Here is a 19316-nt window from a genome sequence, read left to right on the forward strand (position 1 = left end):
CCCCATCAACCCTCAGTTTGTTCTCAGTTTTTAAGAGTCTCTTATGCTTTGGCTCTCTCCTACTCTAACCTCTTTTTTTTTTTTTCCTTCCCCTCCCCTATGGGTTTCTGTTAAGTTTCTCAGGATCCACATAAGAGTGAAAACATATGGTATGTCTTTCTCTGTATGGCTTATTTCACTTAGCATCACACTCTCCAGTTCCATCCACGTTGCTACAAAGGGCCATATTTCATTGTTTCTCATTGCCATGTAGTACTCCTACAATGAAGTCATTTAAATGGTACCAGTCTCAGTGGCCAAATACACATTATTGACAAAGTAACTGAGTGATGATACTTTCTCAGCCCTTTATGGAATTACATTTATCAAGGAATATGAATTTTTGTCTTACCTGTTAATTCCTAGTCATTTTGTTTTACTTTTATAACTTAATACTTATAATAAATAAATCCAACATAAATTCACCCAATTAAAAAGGGAAAATTTGGAATATTATGTTGTTAAATCACTAAGATCTATGTCATTATATATCAAGAATATCTTAATACCATTGCAAAGACTTTTCAGTTTTAAATAAATAGGTTTTATAAAATAAGATGAACTTTCCATTACTGACATTTAAACCAAAAAAGTAAAACACATGAATGGTATCAAACAAAAGCAATACTCATAACTTTGTCCCATTAGATACCTCAACTTACCTCATCTCCCTTCAAAACTTCAGTGCCATCAAATTCGCGGGTCTGATTTGTCTTCACTGATACCTCTCTCTCTAGGCTGGCTAACTTCTCCTTCGCTTCCTGAAGTTCCTCAGCTTTGGCTTCTTTTTTACGAGAAATGATGGATGCCTAATTGAGTATAAAATATGAATGTGAAATTAGACATACAATCAACTTTCTATTATCTTGTGAAATTATTTATTTTTTAGATTTTCCCAAGCTAAACTTTCAGTATCTGGTTGGCTTCTCCTAACCAATACCCTACTACCTGTCATCACTAGTTATATGTTTAATATGAGCATGTAATGTATATTAAATATCAACCCAAAGACATTTTGGAAGACAAAAGCCCTGAAAATACCGCTATATCAGCAGAGAAACAAAAATACAATAGTATTATACATATTCAAATATTGTCAGGTAACACTCAAATGTTAATGAAGATACTTTCTAGGTAAGCAAATAGAAGCTATCCCTAATTCTAGTGTTTTTCTTCATGGTAGCTTTCCTTTCACCAGAAGAAAACAAGAATGTTTTATTCTCAAAACTACAACACAGGTTATCTTACCTAAATTCAATAGCCATACTTTTAAAACGAAATGTTAAAACATCTATTATATTTGGGGCATTCTAATAAATGAAGTGCAGGTTTAAAACCAAACATCTGACTCACCGGAATTATGCAAATGTTTACACAATCCAAATGGCTGTTCTCAGCCATGAACACAGCACTTTCCATTACTTAGCAACTCTTGGGGGATTTCCTCAAATGAACCACAGCTGTACTAGTGTAAGAAAAACATTAGCCAAACTGTCTTCTTAAGTGAAATAGTACAAATATTTTCTTCACACAAACTTGACAGGAGAGGGGAAATCTCTAATACAAACCCTTTAAACCAGTCTATTCTTTCTGTCTAAAAAATGAAAAGACAGATGACGAAGGAATGTTTCTATCCATAGAATTATTCCAGCCAAAAAAAGAGAGAAGAAATGATGAGTACCAGAAGCATACAGGAATTGACAGTATACCTCCTTAACACAATAAAATAAATAAATATAAACCTCAGTCCAAAACAGGATCTTATTTAATGAACATGAGAGTATCTCCCACTAAGTCTGGAACAAGGTAAAAACGCCCACTATCTCTACTATAATTTAATATTGTGTTGAAGGTATTTGCTCATACCATTAGACAGGAGAAAGCAATTAGAAGCATAAGAATTTGACAGGAAAAGTTGGAATTTTCATAGTATATGATTGTATGTCTAAAAAAAAGAGAAGAGAAACCATGGGAAAACCATAGTAAACAAATCAGTAGTATTCATAGACAAATCAGTCAGAAGACATAAGGGAGGAAAAGCCCTCAGTTATAAAAGCAAAAAATAAGATGTGGAGCCAAGAGAAGTTCCAAAACTTTGAGGAAAACAAACACTCCTGAAAGACAAAAAACATAAACTTGAACAAATGGAGACACATAACATGTTCTTAGATGGGAAGAACATCATATCATAAAGATCAAATATCATAAAGATGTAAGTTCTGAAGTAACTGATAAATATAAAGCAAACCCAATAATTAAAAAACTATGTTTTTTTTTCAAGAGCTAGGCAAGTTGGTAATAAAGCTTACTGAAAGAACATACAAACAAGAATTGCAAGGAAAACCCTGAAAAAGTAGAGCAATTGGAGGTGAAGGTGGGTACTTTTATCAGTTATTTGAACTTGACTATAAAGCTTCTGCAAATAAGTTAATATGTGTACCTGGACAGGCCAATGGAACAATAGAAAATACACAAATAAATCCAGTATCATTCTTTTTTTTTTTTTTAATTTTTTTTTAACATTTATTTATTTTTGAGACAGAGAGAGACAGAGGATGAGCAGGGGAGGGTCAGAGAGAGAGGGAGACACAGAATCCGAAACAGGCTCCAGTCTCTGAGCTGTCAGCCCAGAGCCCGACGCGGGGCTCGAACTCACGGACAGTGAGATCGTGACCTGAGCCGAAGTCGGATGCCCAACCGACTGAACCACCCAGGTGCCCCCAGTATCATTCTTAAATTTGAAATAAAACAAAGTCAGAATCTCAAATCCATAGGTGAAAAATGTATTTTTTACTAACTGATATTAGGACAATTAGATAATGGGATAGCCATATACAATAAATAGCATATAACCAGAAAAAATCTAAATAAATCAGGGATTTAAATATAAAAAATTAAATCATAGGAGTCCAAAAGGAAAACCTGAGTAAATTTCACTATAACTTACAAGAGGGAAAAATGTTCCTAAATATGACTCAAAACGTAAAATAATAAGAGAAAGAACTATTAAATTTGATTTCATAAAAATGAAGAACTTTCCCATGGTGATATAACAGCACCATAAACAAATAAAAAGGCAAACACCAAGCTGGAGGAAAACGTTACAATTATAAACCAGACAAAGAGTAAATACTTCTAATACATAAAGAAAAAAGGCCAACAACCCTATAGAGAAGTGGGGATATGGACATGAAGGGACAATTCACAGAAAAAGAATTAAAACACCTGTTACTCATGTGAGAAGATGCTCAACCTTGTTTATAATAAGATAAGTGAAAATTAAAACTATCACAGGATACCATCTCTTATCTACAAGGATGGCAAAACTCTAAAAGTTCAACCACATACTGGAGGCAGTGAGGAGGCAGGCACTCTCTTGCATGGCAGGTGGGAACAAGAAATGCTGCAACTTCTATGGAGAGGAATCTGGCAACATCTAACAAAGTTACATACGCATTTACCCTTTGACGGAGCGATCTCACCTCTGGGACTATATCCTAAAGATAACGCTGGCAAACATGTGCAAAGACATAGGCAAAAATCTGTTCATGGAAGCATGACTTGCAATTGCAAAAGAATGGCAACAACCCAAATGTCCATCAACTAGTGACTGGCTGAATGAAAGGTGGTATAAGCACTCAGTGGGATACTATGTACCATGAACTGGAATAAGCATACCAACTAAGACGGCTATGATAAAAAGGAAAAAGCAGATAATAACAAGTGTTGGCAAGAATGTGGAGGAATGAATGTGTTCATACACTATTGGTAGGACTGGTTTGGAAACAGTCTGGCATTTCCTCAAAATGTTAAACACAGAATTATCAAATGAACCAGCAATTCCACTCCTAGGAATATACTCAAGAGAAATGAAACCATATTTTCATACAAACACTTGTACAAGAATGTCCTCTGCAGTATTATTCATAATAGCCAAAAGGTAGAAATAACCCAAATGTCCATCAACTGATGTATAGATAAACAAAACATGATCTATCCATACAATGGAATATTATTCAGTAACAAAAAGAAGGAAGTACTGACTCATGCTACAACATGGATGAACTTGAAATTTTTTTTTAATGTTTATTTATTTTTGAGAGAGAGAGAGAGAGAGAGAGAGAGAGAGAGAGAGACAGAGCATGAGCGGGGAAGAGGCAGAGAGCTAGGCAGACACAGAATCCAAAGCAGGCTCTGTGCTCTGAGCTGTCAACACAGAGCCTGATGTGGGGCTCGAACCCACAAACTGTGAGATCACGACATGAGCAGAAGTTGAATGCTCAACCAACTGAGCCACCAAGGTGCCCCAACATGGATGAACTTTAAAAACTATGCCAAGTGAAAGAATCCAGTCACAAAGGATCACATATCATTTGAGTGAATTAATATGAAATGTCCATGACAGGCAAATCTATACTGACAGCTTGGTGTCTGGTAGTTGCCTACGACTGAAGGTTGGGAAGGAAATGGGAAGTAACTGCTAATAGGTTTAGATGTTCTAAAATTGATTGTGGTGGGGGGTGCCTGGGTGGCTCAGTCAGTTAAGCATCCGACTTCAGCTCAGGTCAATGGTCTCACTGTCCGTGGGCTTGAGTCTCATGTCGGGTTCTGTATTGACAGCTCAGAGCCTGGAACCTGCTTTGGATTCTGTGTGTGTGTGTCTCTCTCTCTGCCCCTCCCCTCCTTGGACTCTCTCTCAAAGACAAATAAACACTAAAAAAATAAAATAAAATAAATAAAATTGATTGTGGTGATGGTTGCACAATTCTGTGAATATACTAAAAACTGAATTGTGCATTTTACAAGTGAATTATATGGTATGTGAATTGTATCTCAATAAAGTTGTAAAAAAAAGGAATAAAGACTATTCTATTTAGCAGCATATACTGTTAAGAATTTTAAAAAGAAAAGTGTGTATGTGATTCCTTCTCTCAGAAGGGAGATATATGGATCTATGTATATATAATATTATTATTTTGTTTTGTTTTTTACTTTAATCTTGAGAGGGAGAGAGAGTGCACGTGAACATGTGTGCACCCGTGAGCAGGGGAGAGGGGCAGAAGGAGACGGGGAGAGGGAGAGAGAGGTGGGGGAGAGAGGGAGAGGAAGAATGAGGTGGGGGGTGGGGGGAGAGAGGGAGAGAGAGAGAGAGAGAGAGAGAGAGAGAGAGAGAGAGAATCTTAAGCAGGCTCCACCCCCAGTCCAGAGCTCGATGCTCTCATGACTGTGAGATCATGACCTGAGCCAAAATTGAGTTGGATACTTAACCAACCACCCAGGTCCCCCATATATAACATTATTTTTAGTGGAATAATTAGCTTTAAAAATTAAAAAAAAAATATTTTAACATTTATTTTTGAGACAGAGAGAGACAGAGCATGAATGGGGGAGGGTCAGAGAGAGGGAGACACAGAATCTGAAACAGGCTCCGGGCTCTGAGCTGTCAGCACAGAGCCCGACGCGGGGCTCGAACTCACGGACCACGAGATCATGACCTGAGTGAGCCAAAGTCGGCCGCTTAACCGACTGAGCTACCCAGGCGCCCCGACTTTAAAAATTAAAAAAAAATTACCTATGAGGGAAGAAAATATTAGGATAGATAGCACAGGAGTAGATGCTAAAAATGTCTTTGAATATTTTTTTGTTTTTTAGAATTGACTTGGAATCATGTAAATATTTTAAAAGATCATAAAACTAATCCCTAAAAATAAAAATAAACATACATATGTATCCAGTTTAATGTGTGGCATAACCATATAGAGGACCTATTCTAAGTGAGTTCAAAACAGTAATTTGTATATTCCTAGTGGCATATATCCTAAGGACAAAACAAAATAAAAAACAATTTTCAGCAGTAATCATATTTTTGGTGGTAGTATTGTTACTTTTATTTTGAAACTGTTGTGTATAAAGTGTGGATTAAAGCAAATAAAGGATTAAATGATGTTGGTATTACTGAGAACCAGAATTTCCAGTGTGGGATAAGGAGAAAGATGTGAGACTGATGAGGTTAAGCAGAAGCCCAGTAGCCTTGAATCTAAACTGGAAGGGTAAATATGAACTCAGGGTGACATTAGGAAGAGAGGAAGAAAAAAACTATTTCTTAGCTTTGTCCACAAAAAAGACCTAAAAATAAGGGCCACTCAAGGAGCAATGAGAAATCCTAATACCCAAATTTCAGTTGCTATATATCATTTCCTAATGAAACAAATCAGGCTCATAGAAGGAAGTCTAATTCCAAGCCTAGAGAAGGAAATATAAAAGATGAACATAGAAATATTCTTATCAAACCAGAAAGCAAAGACAATATCAAAGACGAAGAGAATATTAAAAAGGAACCAAAAGTTAACTTGAAAAGCCTCCTAGTATTAAAAAATGGGACAATTTGAGCATCATCAAGGAAAATACTAAACTTATCAAATAGAATTAAATCTATGATTCATAAGGATGTTAAATATCTAGATGTTCTGTCCATTGCTATAAGTGGAGTATTCAAGTCCCCTGAAATTACTGTATTCTTACCAATACGATTGCTTATGTTTGTGATTAATTGTTTTATATATTTGGGTGCTTTCAAATTCGGTGCATAAACATTTATAATTGTTAGCTCTTCTTGATGGATAGACCCCATAATTATTAAATAAATGAGGAACCAAAAAATTAAAAACTAACCTTAATTGATCACTTTTACTGTTGGAGGATGAAAATGAGGTGGAGGAAACAAATTCTTTTTGAAAACTGATAAATAAAGAATCAAGCATGTACCCTGCCTTTCCTATGTGAACTATAGCTCAGTTTAACCAAATAGTTGATGAGAGGTTTTTCCATAGAGGCAGTCAAGCTAATAATTGAAGAAAGAATCACAGTATCAACAGTTTTTAACAACATTTATTTTTGAGAGAGAGAGAGAGAGAGAGAGAGAGAGAGAGAGAGAGAGAAAGATCGGAGGAGTTGCAGAGAGAGAGGGACAGAAGATCTGAAATGGGCTCTGTGCTGACAACGGCGAGGTGCATATGGGGCTCCAACTCACAAACCGTGAGATCATGACCTGAGCCAAAGTCAGATGCTCAACCAACTGAGCCACCTAGGTGCCCCAAGTATCAACATTTTATAAACCCTAATGAAATTAACAGATGAGCAATGATAATCAATGGCTGTTAACATTCCAAAAAGAAGAGACAATCAGACATTATCACCTCCAAATGGAAGTACATAATGCTACCTAGAAAGTATTCTTGCCAAAAAATATCAAACCAGAATTTTCAGGAAATACAGGAAACAAAGGAACGTGTTAAAAGAACACCATAGGGTCTTGGGGCACCTGGGTGGCTCAGTCGGTTAGGGTCCAACCTCGGCTTGGGTCATGATCTGATGGTTTGTGGGTTCGAGCCCCACGTCAGGCTCGGTGCTGACAGCTTGGAGTCTGGAGCCTACTTTGAATTCTGTGTCTCCCTCTCTCTCTGCCCCTCCCTTGCTCATACTCTGTCTCTCTCTATCTCTCAAAAACAAATGAATGTTAAAAAAATTTTTTTAAATCAAATTCCACACTTACAGATATAAGCACAAATAGATTATCATCACAGTTGGCAGATGCTAAGGAAACTAAGCATTGTCAGGTGTATTGAATTTCAAACTCAAACATGTGTCTTTATGGTTTTTCCACAAATTCTTTGTTATAATCTGGAGATTAGCAATAACAGAAGAACATTTATTCTTTAAAAAAAATTTTTTTTAATCTTTATTTATTTTTGAGAGAGAGACAGAGGGCGAGCAGGGGAGGAACAGAGAGACAGGGAGACACAGAATCCGAAACAGGCTCCAGGCTCTGAGCTGTCAGCACAGAGCCCGACACAAGGCTTGAACTCATGAACCGTGAGATCATGACCTGAGCTGAAGTCGGATGCTCAACCAACTGAGCCACCAGGCGCCCCAAGAACATTTACTCTTTACTTCCTTCTCACTTTAAGACTATCCACAACACAGCATAGGGTATTTATGAAGATGTTCACCAATAAGATTAAAGATCTAAATATGAAAGCCAAAAGAGTGGTCTTACCTGTTGCCTGTATAGTGAGAGTTTGCCTTCAATTGGCTCATTTCTCATCATTTTCTTTTCAATCAGCTGATTTATCTGTGTGTTTATTTCATTTATCTAAAACAGCATGAAAGTAAAAAAGGTTAAAACTCTCCCTATGATTACATAAACTAGGGAACATCTAGCCAAACCAAACTTTGAACTTACATAGTTGTGTGTGTGTGTGTGTGTGTGTGTGTGTGTGTGTGTGTGTGTGTGAGACAGAGAGGGGTGGGGGGAGAGGGGGAGACAGAAAGAGAGGAGGGGAGAGGGAAAGAGAGCAAGAGAGTACACACAAATGAGGGAGAGGAGTAGAGGGGAGAGAAAGAGAGAATCTTAGGCAGGCTCCACGCTCAACACTGAGCCCAACATGGGGCTCAATCCCACAACCTTGGGATCATGACCTGAGCCAAAATCAAGAGTCGGATGCTCAACCGACTGAGCCACCCAGGTGTCCCTGAATTCAGTTTTCATCTCAGTGATTTCATGGGAGGAACAGGTCCATTAATGTTCTAAGTAGGTTACTATGATTATTTTTAGAAACAATTTACATTTCATAGTTCATGATATATATTTACACACTTTGATTATTTATATGGATTTAACCATCCATGTTGAAATTATCCTGAAGCATTCTACATGAAATTTTATAAATTATTATCAAAAAGACAATTTCTAAAAATCTGAAGTTATCCCTCACCTACGTTGTGACTTACAAGTCACTGCAAGTGATAAAGAAAATCCAGACTAACATTCCCAAGGGATTTAGTGTAAGGAATTCATGAACCCAACTGAGAGTTTTTGGGTTCATGGATGACATCTAATAACCCTTCCTGTTCTAATGACCTGTGATTCTATATAGCTGCCATTTATCTTACTCATTAACCCTTTACCAAATGTAACAAAATAAAAGTGAATAAAGCCAATAAAAGTAGATAGTCCCTCAAGAAATAAAAAAAAAAAAAATTACATGGCTTCAGTATAACTATCCTTTAAAAAGACTAGAGTACTCCTGTTAATTCTATGACATTAATTTGAGCCAAATGTCACTTGAACATCTAATTTCTTTAAGTAAATTAAAAGAATAAAATGGCCAGAATTATGTATTTAATCAGAGTGGGCATTAAGTACATATTACGCACATTAATGGATTAGCGAGCCAAAATCTTTCAATCAATCATCATACCATTTAATTCTTATTTTTAAAAAATATACATCTGATTGGTGCTTTATTTCTATGGAACAAAAATGTAATAATATGAAACCAAGTTTCAATGAACATTACAAGAAACTTTAGTAATTCCAAAGCAGGCATGAAAAAGCAAATAAAAATATTAGCTTTAAATATAAAATTGCTATAATATTATTCTTGGAAATAAAAAATAATGATATGCAAAATATTTAAAAATTTACCATCTAAATGATTATATTATGAATACATAAACCTATGAGTCAATGATATGCATTAATTTATATATTCAAGCTGTTTAGTTTCCTAATCAGTTGACTAAGTCTGTATAACATCATGTAGATTAAGTAACGGCATTACATGCTATAATTTCTCACAAAGAACAACTCCTCATAAAAACTGTCAACTCAGCACAGGGGAACTTAAGAGTCAAGAGCAGGACACCACAGAAAGCAGTTCATATAATTTTCACAGGACTGGGGATGAGATAAAATTGGGAGTCATAAAAAGAAGACTGGTTGCCACTTACGTTAGATTCTAGTTCAAGAAGATCAGAATGGCCCATGGCAGGCTCTGAAACCACTTTTTGTAGAAAATGCAATTCTTTTTTCTTGCTCTCTAATTCTTTAGGAAATTTTTCAGTTACCATATAAGAATTAAACTTTATCTCTTCCTCTAGTCTCTTCATTAAACCTTTAAAAATAAAATAATTATTCAGCCCAAGAGAGTAGGTATAGTGATACTTTGTACACTTTAAAATATGAGACCTGAATAATAGGCTTATCTATTGAAAGCATTCTGTATAATACAAAATTGACCACTGAAATATTTTTTCAATTTTTTAAAAAAGTAATCTACACCCAAGATGGGGCCCAAACTCATGACCCCAATATCAAGGGTCACAAGCTCTACCGACTGGGCCAGCCAGGAGCCCCAACCATTGAAATCTTTTGAATGACAACACAAATGAAATTCCACCCAGATTCTTTGTTCTATAAGTGGCCATTTATTCTTTTTCTTTAACAATACTTCTGATGCAATTTATATTTCTATTCTAATATTTCATAAATGGTAATACATTATAATTTGTCAGCTTCAAACCAATGAAAATATTACCAAAGGTACAAGTCAGAATCCAAAAAAAAAAAAAATTATCTACATTCATAAACATTTTTGGCTTTCCATGTTGGTAGTTTTGATATTGTAAAGTATTAGCTTACAGTAAGTGGCAACTTAAATTGTATTTTAAAGGTTTTAAAGTGTTTGAAAGTTTTCTTATTTTGGCAGAGTACACATACACATACATAGATTTTCAGTGAATAATAGTTTTGTTATAAATTCCCAGCCTAGAGAGCTTTAAAAGGTTTATTTCAGATCTTTCCATGACACGTTTACAAATTCTGGCTTGACTTTTTAAAACACTGGATTTCCGGTTTAAGTAATCTACGTAGGTAGATTGCTTAATAAATTTGGCCCAAAACCTTAAAAATTATTTTTAGTTCTGTTGTGCTAACTATATATTAACATGTAAAACTTTATTAATGGCAAAATCACACATTTTCCATTCATCCCTACAATTTTTCCCCCTTTTTGGGGACGGGGGAAAGGGAGGGAAGAGGGAGTATTTAATGAATCACACTATAATTAGGCAGTCATTCCTATGTGGTTTCCGATTAAATCTACATCCTGGCTCCTTTGGCTATTAGGTGACTGTTTTTTCCATTGTCAAGTTCTTAAACATACTACACGTAACCAGAGGTGTAAAGAATCAAATACTAAAAGTTTTCAAAGATTTAAAATTCTTAAATATTATCTTTTCTATTTAAAAGAAAGATTCTAATTTTAGAAAATACAAACTGCTGTATAGTGACAGAAAGTGGTTGCCTGGCAATGGGTAGAGGGGCACAAAGGGGCAAAAGTGAGATATTACAAAGGACACAAGAAAATGTTTGGGAGTGATGGTTATATTTGTTATCTTAAGGTTGATGGTTTCAACAGTGTGTGCATTTTGTCAAAACATATCAAATATATACTTCAAATATGTGCAGTTTATTAAACATCCATTTTACCTCAATAAAACTGTTAAGAAACATCAAAATAGGGTTTCCATCACATTTAAAATTCTTCTCTTAAAAATTTTAACTTAAGACCTTGAAGAGTAGTCATATTCTCTATGCAGCTTTTAAAAAAATATCTTTCAAAATCCTGGTGAAATTAAATATATGATCACTAAGATCTCAGCAAACTTTCTGGTTAAAAACCCTCTGAAAACATCTCTCTGACCCTACAAAAGAATGAGTAGCTTCTTTTATATAATAAATCTCACGAATAAGTATAGAGTATAAAGATGAATTAACTTCCATGAATGTTTTATAATATGGCTATTACTCTGAAAAAATACAAAGCACATTCCTACACTAAAAACACTTTTCATGTTATTCAAGTAAATAGAAACTTTCTATAAGCTATTTTTTGTTACTTAAAAAATTTAGATAGACCTTCTTAAAGGAAATACCTGGATCAATTAAATATGTTTTATCTACTCTTTTCCTGGGCTGCTGAATACAACCCTTAAGCCTATTTCCCAGAAAGATGTCCACAAAGCAAGAACTCCTTAATTTCCTGCTCCCTACACCCTGCCCCAAAGAACACATATTACACACATAATACCTTATTTTTGTGTTTTCAGCCCTGTTTTTCTCATTTGATTCTCCTCCTATCTGTGGAAAAGATCATTTTCTTCCTATCCAGGGTTTTGGTCTCTACTCCCACCTCCTAACTACTTAACAGACTATTTACTGAATGCCTGCTCTGTGTAATTTAGCATGCTAGGGCCTGGAAATAGAAAGACCAATTATGACTTGGTGACTAGTCTGGAGTTTAGTTGAGTCAGAGTCAGATACGCCAACAATTAACATATTGTGGCAATTGCTGCAGAACACTCAATGCCCTACACACAGGAAAGGCTGTTATCAACTCTCACCTTCTCCTCCCAAATCTTCAATTTCTGTTTGTCTAACTGACTCTCTCCTCCAGCACATAATCACCCCCATCACAATCCCCAGCATACAATCACCCCTATCACAATCACTATCACAGTCACCAGCACACAATCAGTCTAGGCACGGTACTGTCTTTCTCATTCATTTGCACACTCCCTCTATTACCTTCTTTTCTTTTCTGTTTTTTTTTTTTTTTCTTCCTTCTTGCCTTCTTTTCAAAGACAAGCAGTCAGGAATAGCCTACCCTTTTATCTCTACTTCATCTATTATATTTATGTTCTTTCTGGTTACTGTGCCTTGGCATGGAATGTCTTCTATTCCTTACCTTTCCAACTTGAACTTAACTCAGGTGCCACCTCATCCAGGAAGCCATTTGACTCTGTGACAGGGTTCAGTGCTTTGTCTCTTTGTTCTCATAGAACCCTGTGCTGGGCTCCATCAGCAAATTAGTGATGCTGCATTATAACTGTTCACTGCCTGTCGTTCCTGTATTAGACTGTGAGATCCTAAATATCTTTGCTTTCTATTCCTAGCACCCAGCACAGTACCTGACATGCAGTAGATGTTCAATAAAAATTGAATTAATGCACTATAGGTTTGAGCCAATTATTTCTATTACTACTTAACAATGTAATTGATTTTATTTAGTAGCATCTATTAACATTACTCACATTAATATTTTACACCAGCATCAGAAGAGATGCATAAAACACAATTTTATTTGTAAATTTTATTATTAAGTGGGTAATTATGTACTCCCTGGCCCAAATAATTTCTCTTTAGGTAGAAAGCCAAAGTAAAATAAAGACTATCAATTCAAATAAAAAATGAAGTATTACAAATGCTATAAATACCTTTGGATATTATGTTTAGTTGTCAGAATTAATACATAATAACAACGTATTTAACCTAATAAAATTGAAGATAACAGATACTGAAGAACATTTTAAACTGTATTAAACTTCACTGATCAATTTTTTTCTGCATACAAAATCTTTCAATTCTTACACACATTACCTTCATTTCAAGAAATTCACTATTAGTTTTAAAATTTTTTAATGTTTATTTATTTTTGAGAGAGAGAGACAGACAGACAGACAGAGCATGAGCGGAGGAGGGGCAGAGAGAGGGAGACAAAGATTCTGAAGTAGGATCCAGGCTCTGAGCTGTGAGCTCAGAGCCCAACATGGGACTCGAACTCATAGACCATGAGATCATGACCTGAGCTGAAGTTGGATGCTTAAACAAATGAGCCACCCAGGTGCCCCTCAATAAATTCACTATTAATGGTAATTTCTAATAATTTCTTAGTAAGAGTAGGCCTATGCAAATCACTTATTGATATTAATTTTTAAATGGCTACAAGAGATTTCTTTTGAAGATCTGTCTTAATTTTTACAGTAAGTTTTGAAGGAAACTACATCAAATCCAAAGAATATACACTAAAAAGATATACATCACACTGAGGAGAAAAAAATCATAAGTTATTTTCTTGGGGGTACCTGGGTGGCTCAGTCAGTTAAGTGTCCAACTCTTGACTGCGGTTCAGGGCATGATCTCGCAGTTTGTGAAATCCTAACAGTGTGCTAACAGTGCAGAGCCTGCTTGGGATTTTCTGTCTCCTTCTCTTCCTGCCCCTCCCTACCTCTCTCCCCCAAAATAAATAAATAAACATTAAAAGAAAAAAAAATTATTTTCTTTGTCCTGAAAATTAACATTCTCCTAGAAAGTAAAAACTTAGTGAATAAAGAATGAAATGACACCAACAACTAAATGCACGGCAACTTCCAGGTATTGCTTGAACCTGAATTTATAAGACTAAGAGGAGTGAGAGAGTCTATGGAAAGTCACCAATTAACATGTATTAACCATATATTTTAGAGGCAACACTATACTGGTTTTTAAAATATGAATTAAATATACCATACTTCCTTGATTCTAAGATGCCATTGATTAAGTAACAAATACCATGTTAAATGTACATATAAAATGTAACATATACCCCAATGGCAAAAACAACTAAAATGGGAAAGAATATGTGTCTAGAATTAAGGAAATACTGTATTATCTTTTTTAACAGCTGTATTGAGATACAATTTACATGCCATAAAATCCATCCATTTAAAGTATTTAATGGTTTTTAGTAAATTCACAGAGTTGTGCAACTAGCACCACAATCAATTCTAGGACATTTTTATCGGCTCCAAAGGAGCTCTATACCCATTAGCAGTCCCTTCCTCCCTCCACCACACACACACAGCTGTCCCCGCCTTAAAACTCCTGAGCCCTAGGTAATCACTAGTTGGATTTTATCTCTCTGGATTTGCTTATTCTGGACATTTCATACACATGGAATCATATGATCTGTGGTCTTTTATGACTAGTTTTACTTAACATGTTTTTGAGGTTCATACGTGTTGTAGCATGTATCAGTACTTCATTCCTTGGCATTCCATTGCATGGATACACCACATTTTGTTTATTCACTCATCAGTTTAGGGACATTTGGGCTGTTTCCACTTTTTGACTATTATGAATAAGGCTGCTATGAACATTTGTGTACAAGACTTTGTGTGGACATATGTTTTCAATTCTCTTGGGTAGATACGTAGGAATGAAACATGCTGGGTCATTTTGAGAAACTGCCAGATACGTTTTTCAAAGAAGTCACACTATTTTACCTTCCCGCCAGCAACAATTCCACATTGTTGCCAACAATTGTTATTGTTATCGTCTATCTTTTTTATTCTATGAATCATAGCTTGGAGCATAGTATTTCATAGAATACTACAGAAAGATGAGTTAACGCTTGAACAGCCAGATATTTACACTGGAATATTTCTCCAGTACCAATGATAGCTTTCCACTGCTCCTCCAGTTTACATGGTCTCCCTTCTGATGAGCGAAAATACTTTTAAAATGCCTAAGATGGGTTTGGTGGTATTATCTCAGGTATCAGAACAATTTAGCCTCTATGTAAAGCTAATGTGCCAACAGTCAGGTCATTAGCACAGCCTAATATAAGAAAAAACACCAAGCTTTAAGAGTCCAGCATTTTATTCCTTTTCTTTATGGCTCAGGCTCTAAAACTATTCACATTTTTCCCATCCATCTTTTTCATAACATCCATCCTAAGTACATACTCACATACCAGAGAGCCTCCCTCCATGGTGGTTTTCACTATCTTTACCTTCTGACCAAACACTGAATGGGAACCATAAAACCCCAGTAAAAGTTAAGGATGTCTTCAATAGGACTCTCATTAATTAACTAGAAAATGCCACTCTAAAATGCTGAGCTATCACTCAACAATAATTAATTCCCATGAGTTGACTGTTTTAAGGAAAACTACTGATTTAAACTAATATTCTCTGATCATCTAGATCATATAACAGTTTCCACTTACTTTCAGGCTTTGCATCTGCTGCTGCGTGGCGCATACTTTTCAGCTGATTTTGTACTCTTTGCAGTCTCTGCACCGCATGAAATAGCTTTAAAATATAATTAGATCCATTATTCCTTAGTGTATTGAGACCTACCACTCACATGGACAAGCAAAGAAAAATACAAGTTCCACGTAATTCTTATGATGTAAAAAGAACAAATAATAAGAACTAAGAAAATTACTATGTTGAGCTCAAAATGTAATTGGTTTTCTCAATACCTTTTCACATAAAGCTTTTTAAAAAAAGCTTTCAGATATTTTTTCTTTAGTTATCTGTTGTACTTAGTGATCAAGGAAAAATACTTGGTAAAAAAATATATGCATCAGGCTTTTCTTGTTATAACAATGGTTTTCTTTTCTTTTTTAATTTCATTTTTAAGTAATTTCCACACCCAGTGCTTGAACCCACAACCCCAAGATCAAGAGTTGCATGCTCCACTGCCTGGCCAGCCAGGTACCCCTAACATGGTTTTCTTAATTCTGAGGAATATTAGCATTTTCACAAATAAGGTCTTAGATCAAGAGTTGCATACTCTACCAACTGAGCCAGCCACAAAATGATGTCTTAGACTCAGACACTGATGTGTGACACCTGGGTGGCTCAGTCAGTTAAGCATCCAGCTCTTGATTTGAGCTCAGGTCATGATCTCATGGTTGTGAGATTGAGCCACGCATCAGGCCCCACACTGAGCGCTCTTGCTCTCTCTTTCTCTCTCTCTCTCAGTGTCTCAGACACTGATGCTAGATGACCATTCAGGGACCAAGCAATGCAGCTTACTAGTGCAGTGGAACTACCATGATGCCAAATCAAGTTCCAAAAGAGCCAAACATCTCATTGAATAGGAAATGGAGCTGTTTCAAAGTGTATTTTTAATGTATAGTCTACTCAGTTTTTAATTTTTTTTTAACATTTATTCACCTTTGAGAGACAGAGAGAGACAGAGTGTGAGCAGGGGAGGGGCAGAGAGGGAAGGAGACACAGAATCCAAAGCAGGATCCAGGTTCTGAGCTGTAAGCACAGAGCCCGACATGGGGCTCGAACCCACCAACTGTGAGATCGTGACCTAAGCCAAAGTCGGATGCTCAACTGACTGAGCCACCCAGGTGCCCCTAGTCTACTCAGTTTTAAGACAAATTTTTTAAAAATTTTTTTTAAATGTTTATTTATTTCTGACAGAGAGAGAGAGAGAGAGACAGAGCATGAGCGGGGGAGGGGCATAGAGGGAGACACAGAATCCAAAGCAGGCTCCAGACCAAGCTGTCAGCACAGAGCCTGACGCGGGGCTCGAACTCACAGACCGTGAGATCATGACCTGAGCTGAAGTCAGATGCTCAACCGACTGAGCCACCCAGGTGCCCCTAAGACAAATTTTTAATAAAGTAAAAATAATCTTTTCTAGCCGAATTATTTTTTCTTTAAGGCAAAGTCTAAAAATGTGGAATGTGGGTGATTTTGCACCTTTTCATGATTTGCTTATTCGCCACTGGAATAAAGTCTAGTAGTGGATACTGTGATCGGTGGAATAAAATGGATGTTCTCATAGGCCCCGAATCTCAGGACACCCTTTGGAGATTCTGGAAGTTTTATCAGCAGTTAATCTTAATGCTTAACATTATGATGAATGCTCTGTGATGTTGGCTCAACATGAGTTAAGCACAAGCTAGAAGGTAGTACACAGATATATACTGGGTACTGAACCTAAAAAGTAGCATTATTGTTACTGGTGACACAAAATCCTTTGAGGAAGTATTCCATCACATTAACAAAAGGAAACATGAACTTCCACAATCTAGAATTCTTTTTTCTTTACATTTGGATAACCAAAAGGAACTATTTCTTTCACCATAAGAATATAAACTTTTGTGAGGATACCTGATTCTTTTGTTCCTGTTTCTGTTGTGCAAGAAATTCTTCTCTCTCTTTTTCAACTCGAAGTTGCCTTGCTATTTTAAGCATCCGTTGATGATTCTGAACTGTCTCCACCTACAGTAAAGGAATAAGTAGTACATGTTACTGTCAAGTTTAAGAAAGAAATTAGCATGTCATGTGACTCAGACATCCACTTATCATTTCCTTTTGGCAAACAGTACTCCCTAGAGATGACAGTAACGTTCCAGACTCCAGGTCTTAAAAGTTCTGGGCTACTGCCTGGGGAGATTCCCTTTCTGTCAATGTTATTTGAGTCCATCCTCAGATGTACACCCATGCCTTGCTTAATCTTCATTTTCATTCCTAAATCTGTGCAAGTGCTTGGGACTTGGGGCCAAAGTCTTACAGTGCTAATTCTTGCCTTACCCTTTTCTTCAAACGTTCAACTCTCTTAATGAGCTGATCCTTTTCATCCTCCATTGCACTGATATCCTAAAAAGTAGTCAAGGAGACATTATAAGGAAAAGTATTCTTTGTAGAATTCAAATAAAGTTGTCATATGATTGTGCATTGACCGTTTTCACTACATATAACCAGAGAATTAAGGAACAAAGATCCTCTTTTGGATAAAGGGCATTTTTATTTCTCCCCAGGGTTCTTTATGCAGGGTAATTTATTTGGCAGCTTGGTGTTCATTTAGAAAAGCAAATAAAACAGGTTATAACGTAGCAAGGTAAAGCTGCCAACCAGCACATTTGTGCTCTGATTCCAAATATGGGCACATGATTTTTCAAAAGTCTTCTATGATGGAAAGTGTGCAGGTCTAAAAACATGAACAACAGCTGCTGACATCCCATCTGCTCTGTTAAATACCAAACTATATATTCTGCCAATTTTCCATCAAAATTATTTTTAAGACTATGGTGTTTTCAAGACATAAATTTGCATCTGGTTTTGTCAATTAACCAATTCCCTTCCTAAAAATAAAGGCTTCAAAAATAAACCACCTTCCTGTTAAACAGCTCCATAATATTTGCAAGTGAAAACAAACAAAAATTCCTTCCTAAACCTAAAGAATGAATAGCCTAACCATCACAGTAATACTAAAGAGAAAAATAGACACACTAGTCAGTATTCACAGGATCTGAGGATATAGGCACTCTTACTCATTCCTGGTGGCATTGTATTAGAGAACAATATCAACAGTCTTAAAATAAACATATATACCATCTAGCCTGATAATTCCATGTCTGGGAATTTTTCCTAATAAAATATTCATGGAAGGCCAAAGACTTCTCTGAGGAGTTTTACAGATGCTAATTATATCTAAAATTTGTAAATTACCCAAATGTCTAAAGATTTTTAAATAAACTATGGCACGATACAATGAAAGTCATTAAAAATTGTGCAGAAGAATGTTTAATGACAGAAAAAGTCATGATATGACATTACTTGAAAGAAGCAGATTACAACATTTATATATAGCACAATATGAAGAAAAAGATTTAAATATATTCACTAAAATGTCAATAGTAGTTATCTATACAGTGTGGGATTATAAGTGAATTAATTTCTATCTTGCTTACCATATTTTCTACAAAGAATATGTTCAAAAACACCCTGGTAATAGTGAAATTAAAATGACAGACTCTCGGTTATTTTATCATTTCAGTTTACTCACATGACATAATGGAGGA

General features: G+C 35.8%; 1 protein-coding gene across 7 annotated transcripts in view; it reads right to left on the minus strand.

The window, feature by feature from the left end:
* IFT81 (intraflagellar transport 81) overlaps nucleotides 1-19316 on the minus strand; it is a 193417-nt gene that overhangs the window by 60651 nt on the left and 113450 nt on the right. For all 7 annotated transcript variants that reach the window (XM_049619366.1, XM_049619368.1, XM_049619365.1 and 4 more), the window contains 6 exons: nucleotides 18046-18111; nucleotides 17623-17733; nucleotides 15711-15795; nucleotides 9832-9995; nucleotides 8096-8191; nucleotides 702-848 (listed from right to left, as the gene is read on the minus strand). In XM_049619366.1, coding sequence (XP_049475323.1) covers nucleotides 702-848; nucleotides 8096-8191; nucleotides 9832-9995; nucleotides 15711-15795; nucleotides 17623-17733; nucleotides 18046-18111 — 669 coding nt within the window. The remainder of the gene's footprint in view (nucleotides 1-701; nucleotides 849-8095; nucleotides 8192-9831; nucleotides 9996-15710; nucleotides 15796-17622; nucleotides 17734-18045; nucleotides 18112-19316) is intronic.

This window comes from Panthera uncia, assembly GCF_023721935.1.
Source record: "Panthera uncia isolate 11264 chromosome D3 unlocalized genomic scaffold, Puncia_PCG_1.0 HiC_scaffold_8, whole genome shotgun sequence".
Lineage (NCBI taxonomy): Eukaryota > Metazoa > Chordata > Mammalia > Carnivora > Felidae > Panthera > Panthera uncia.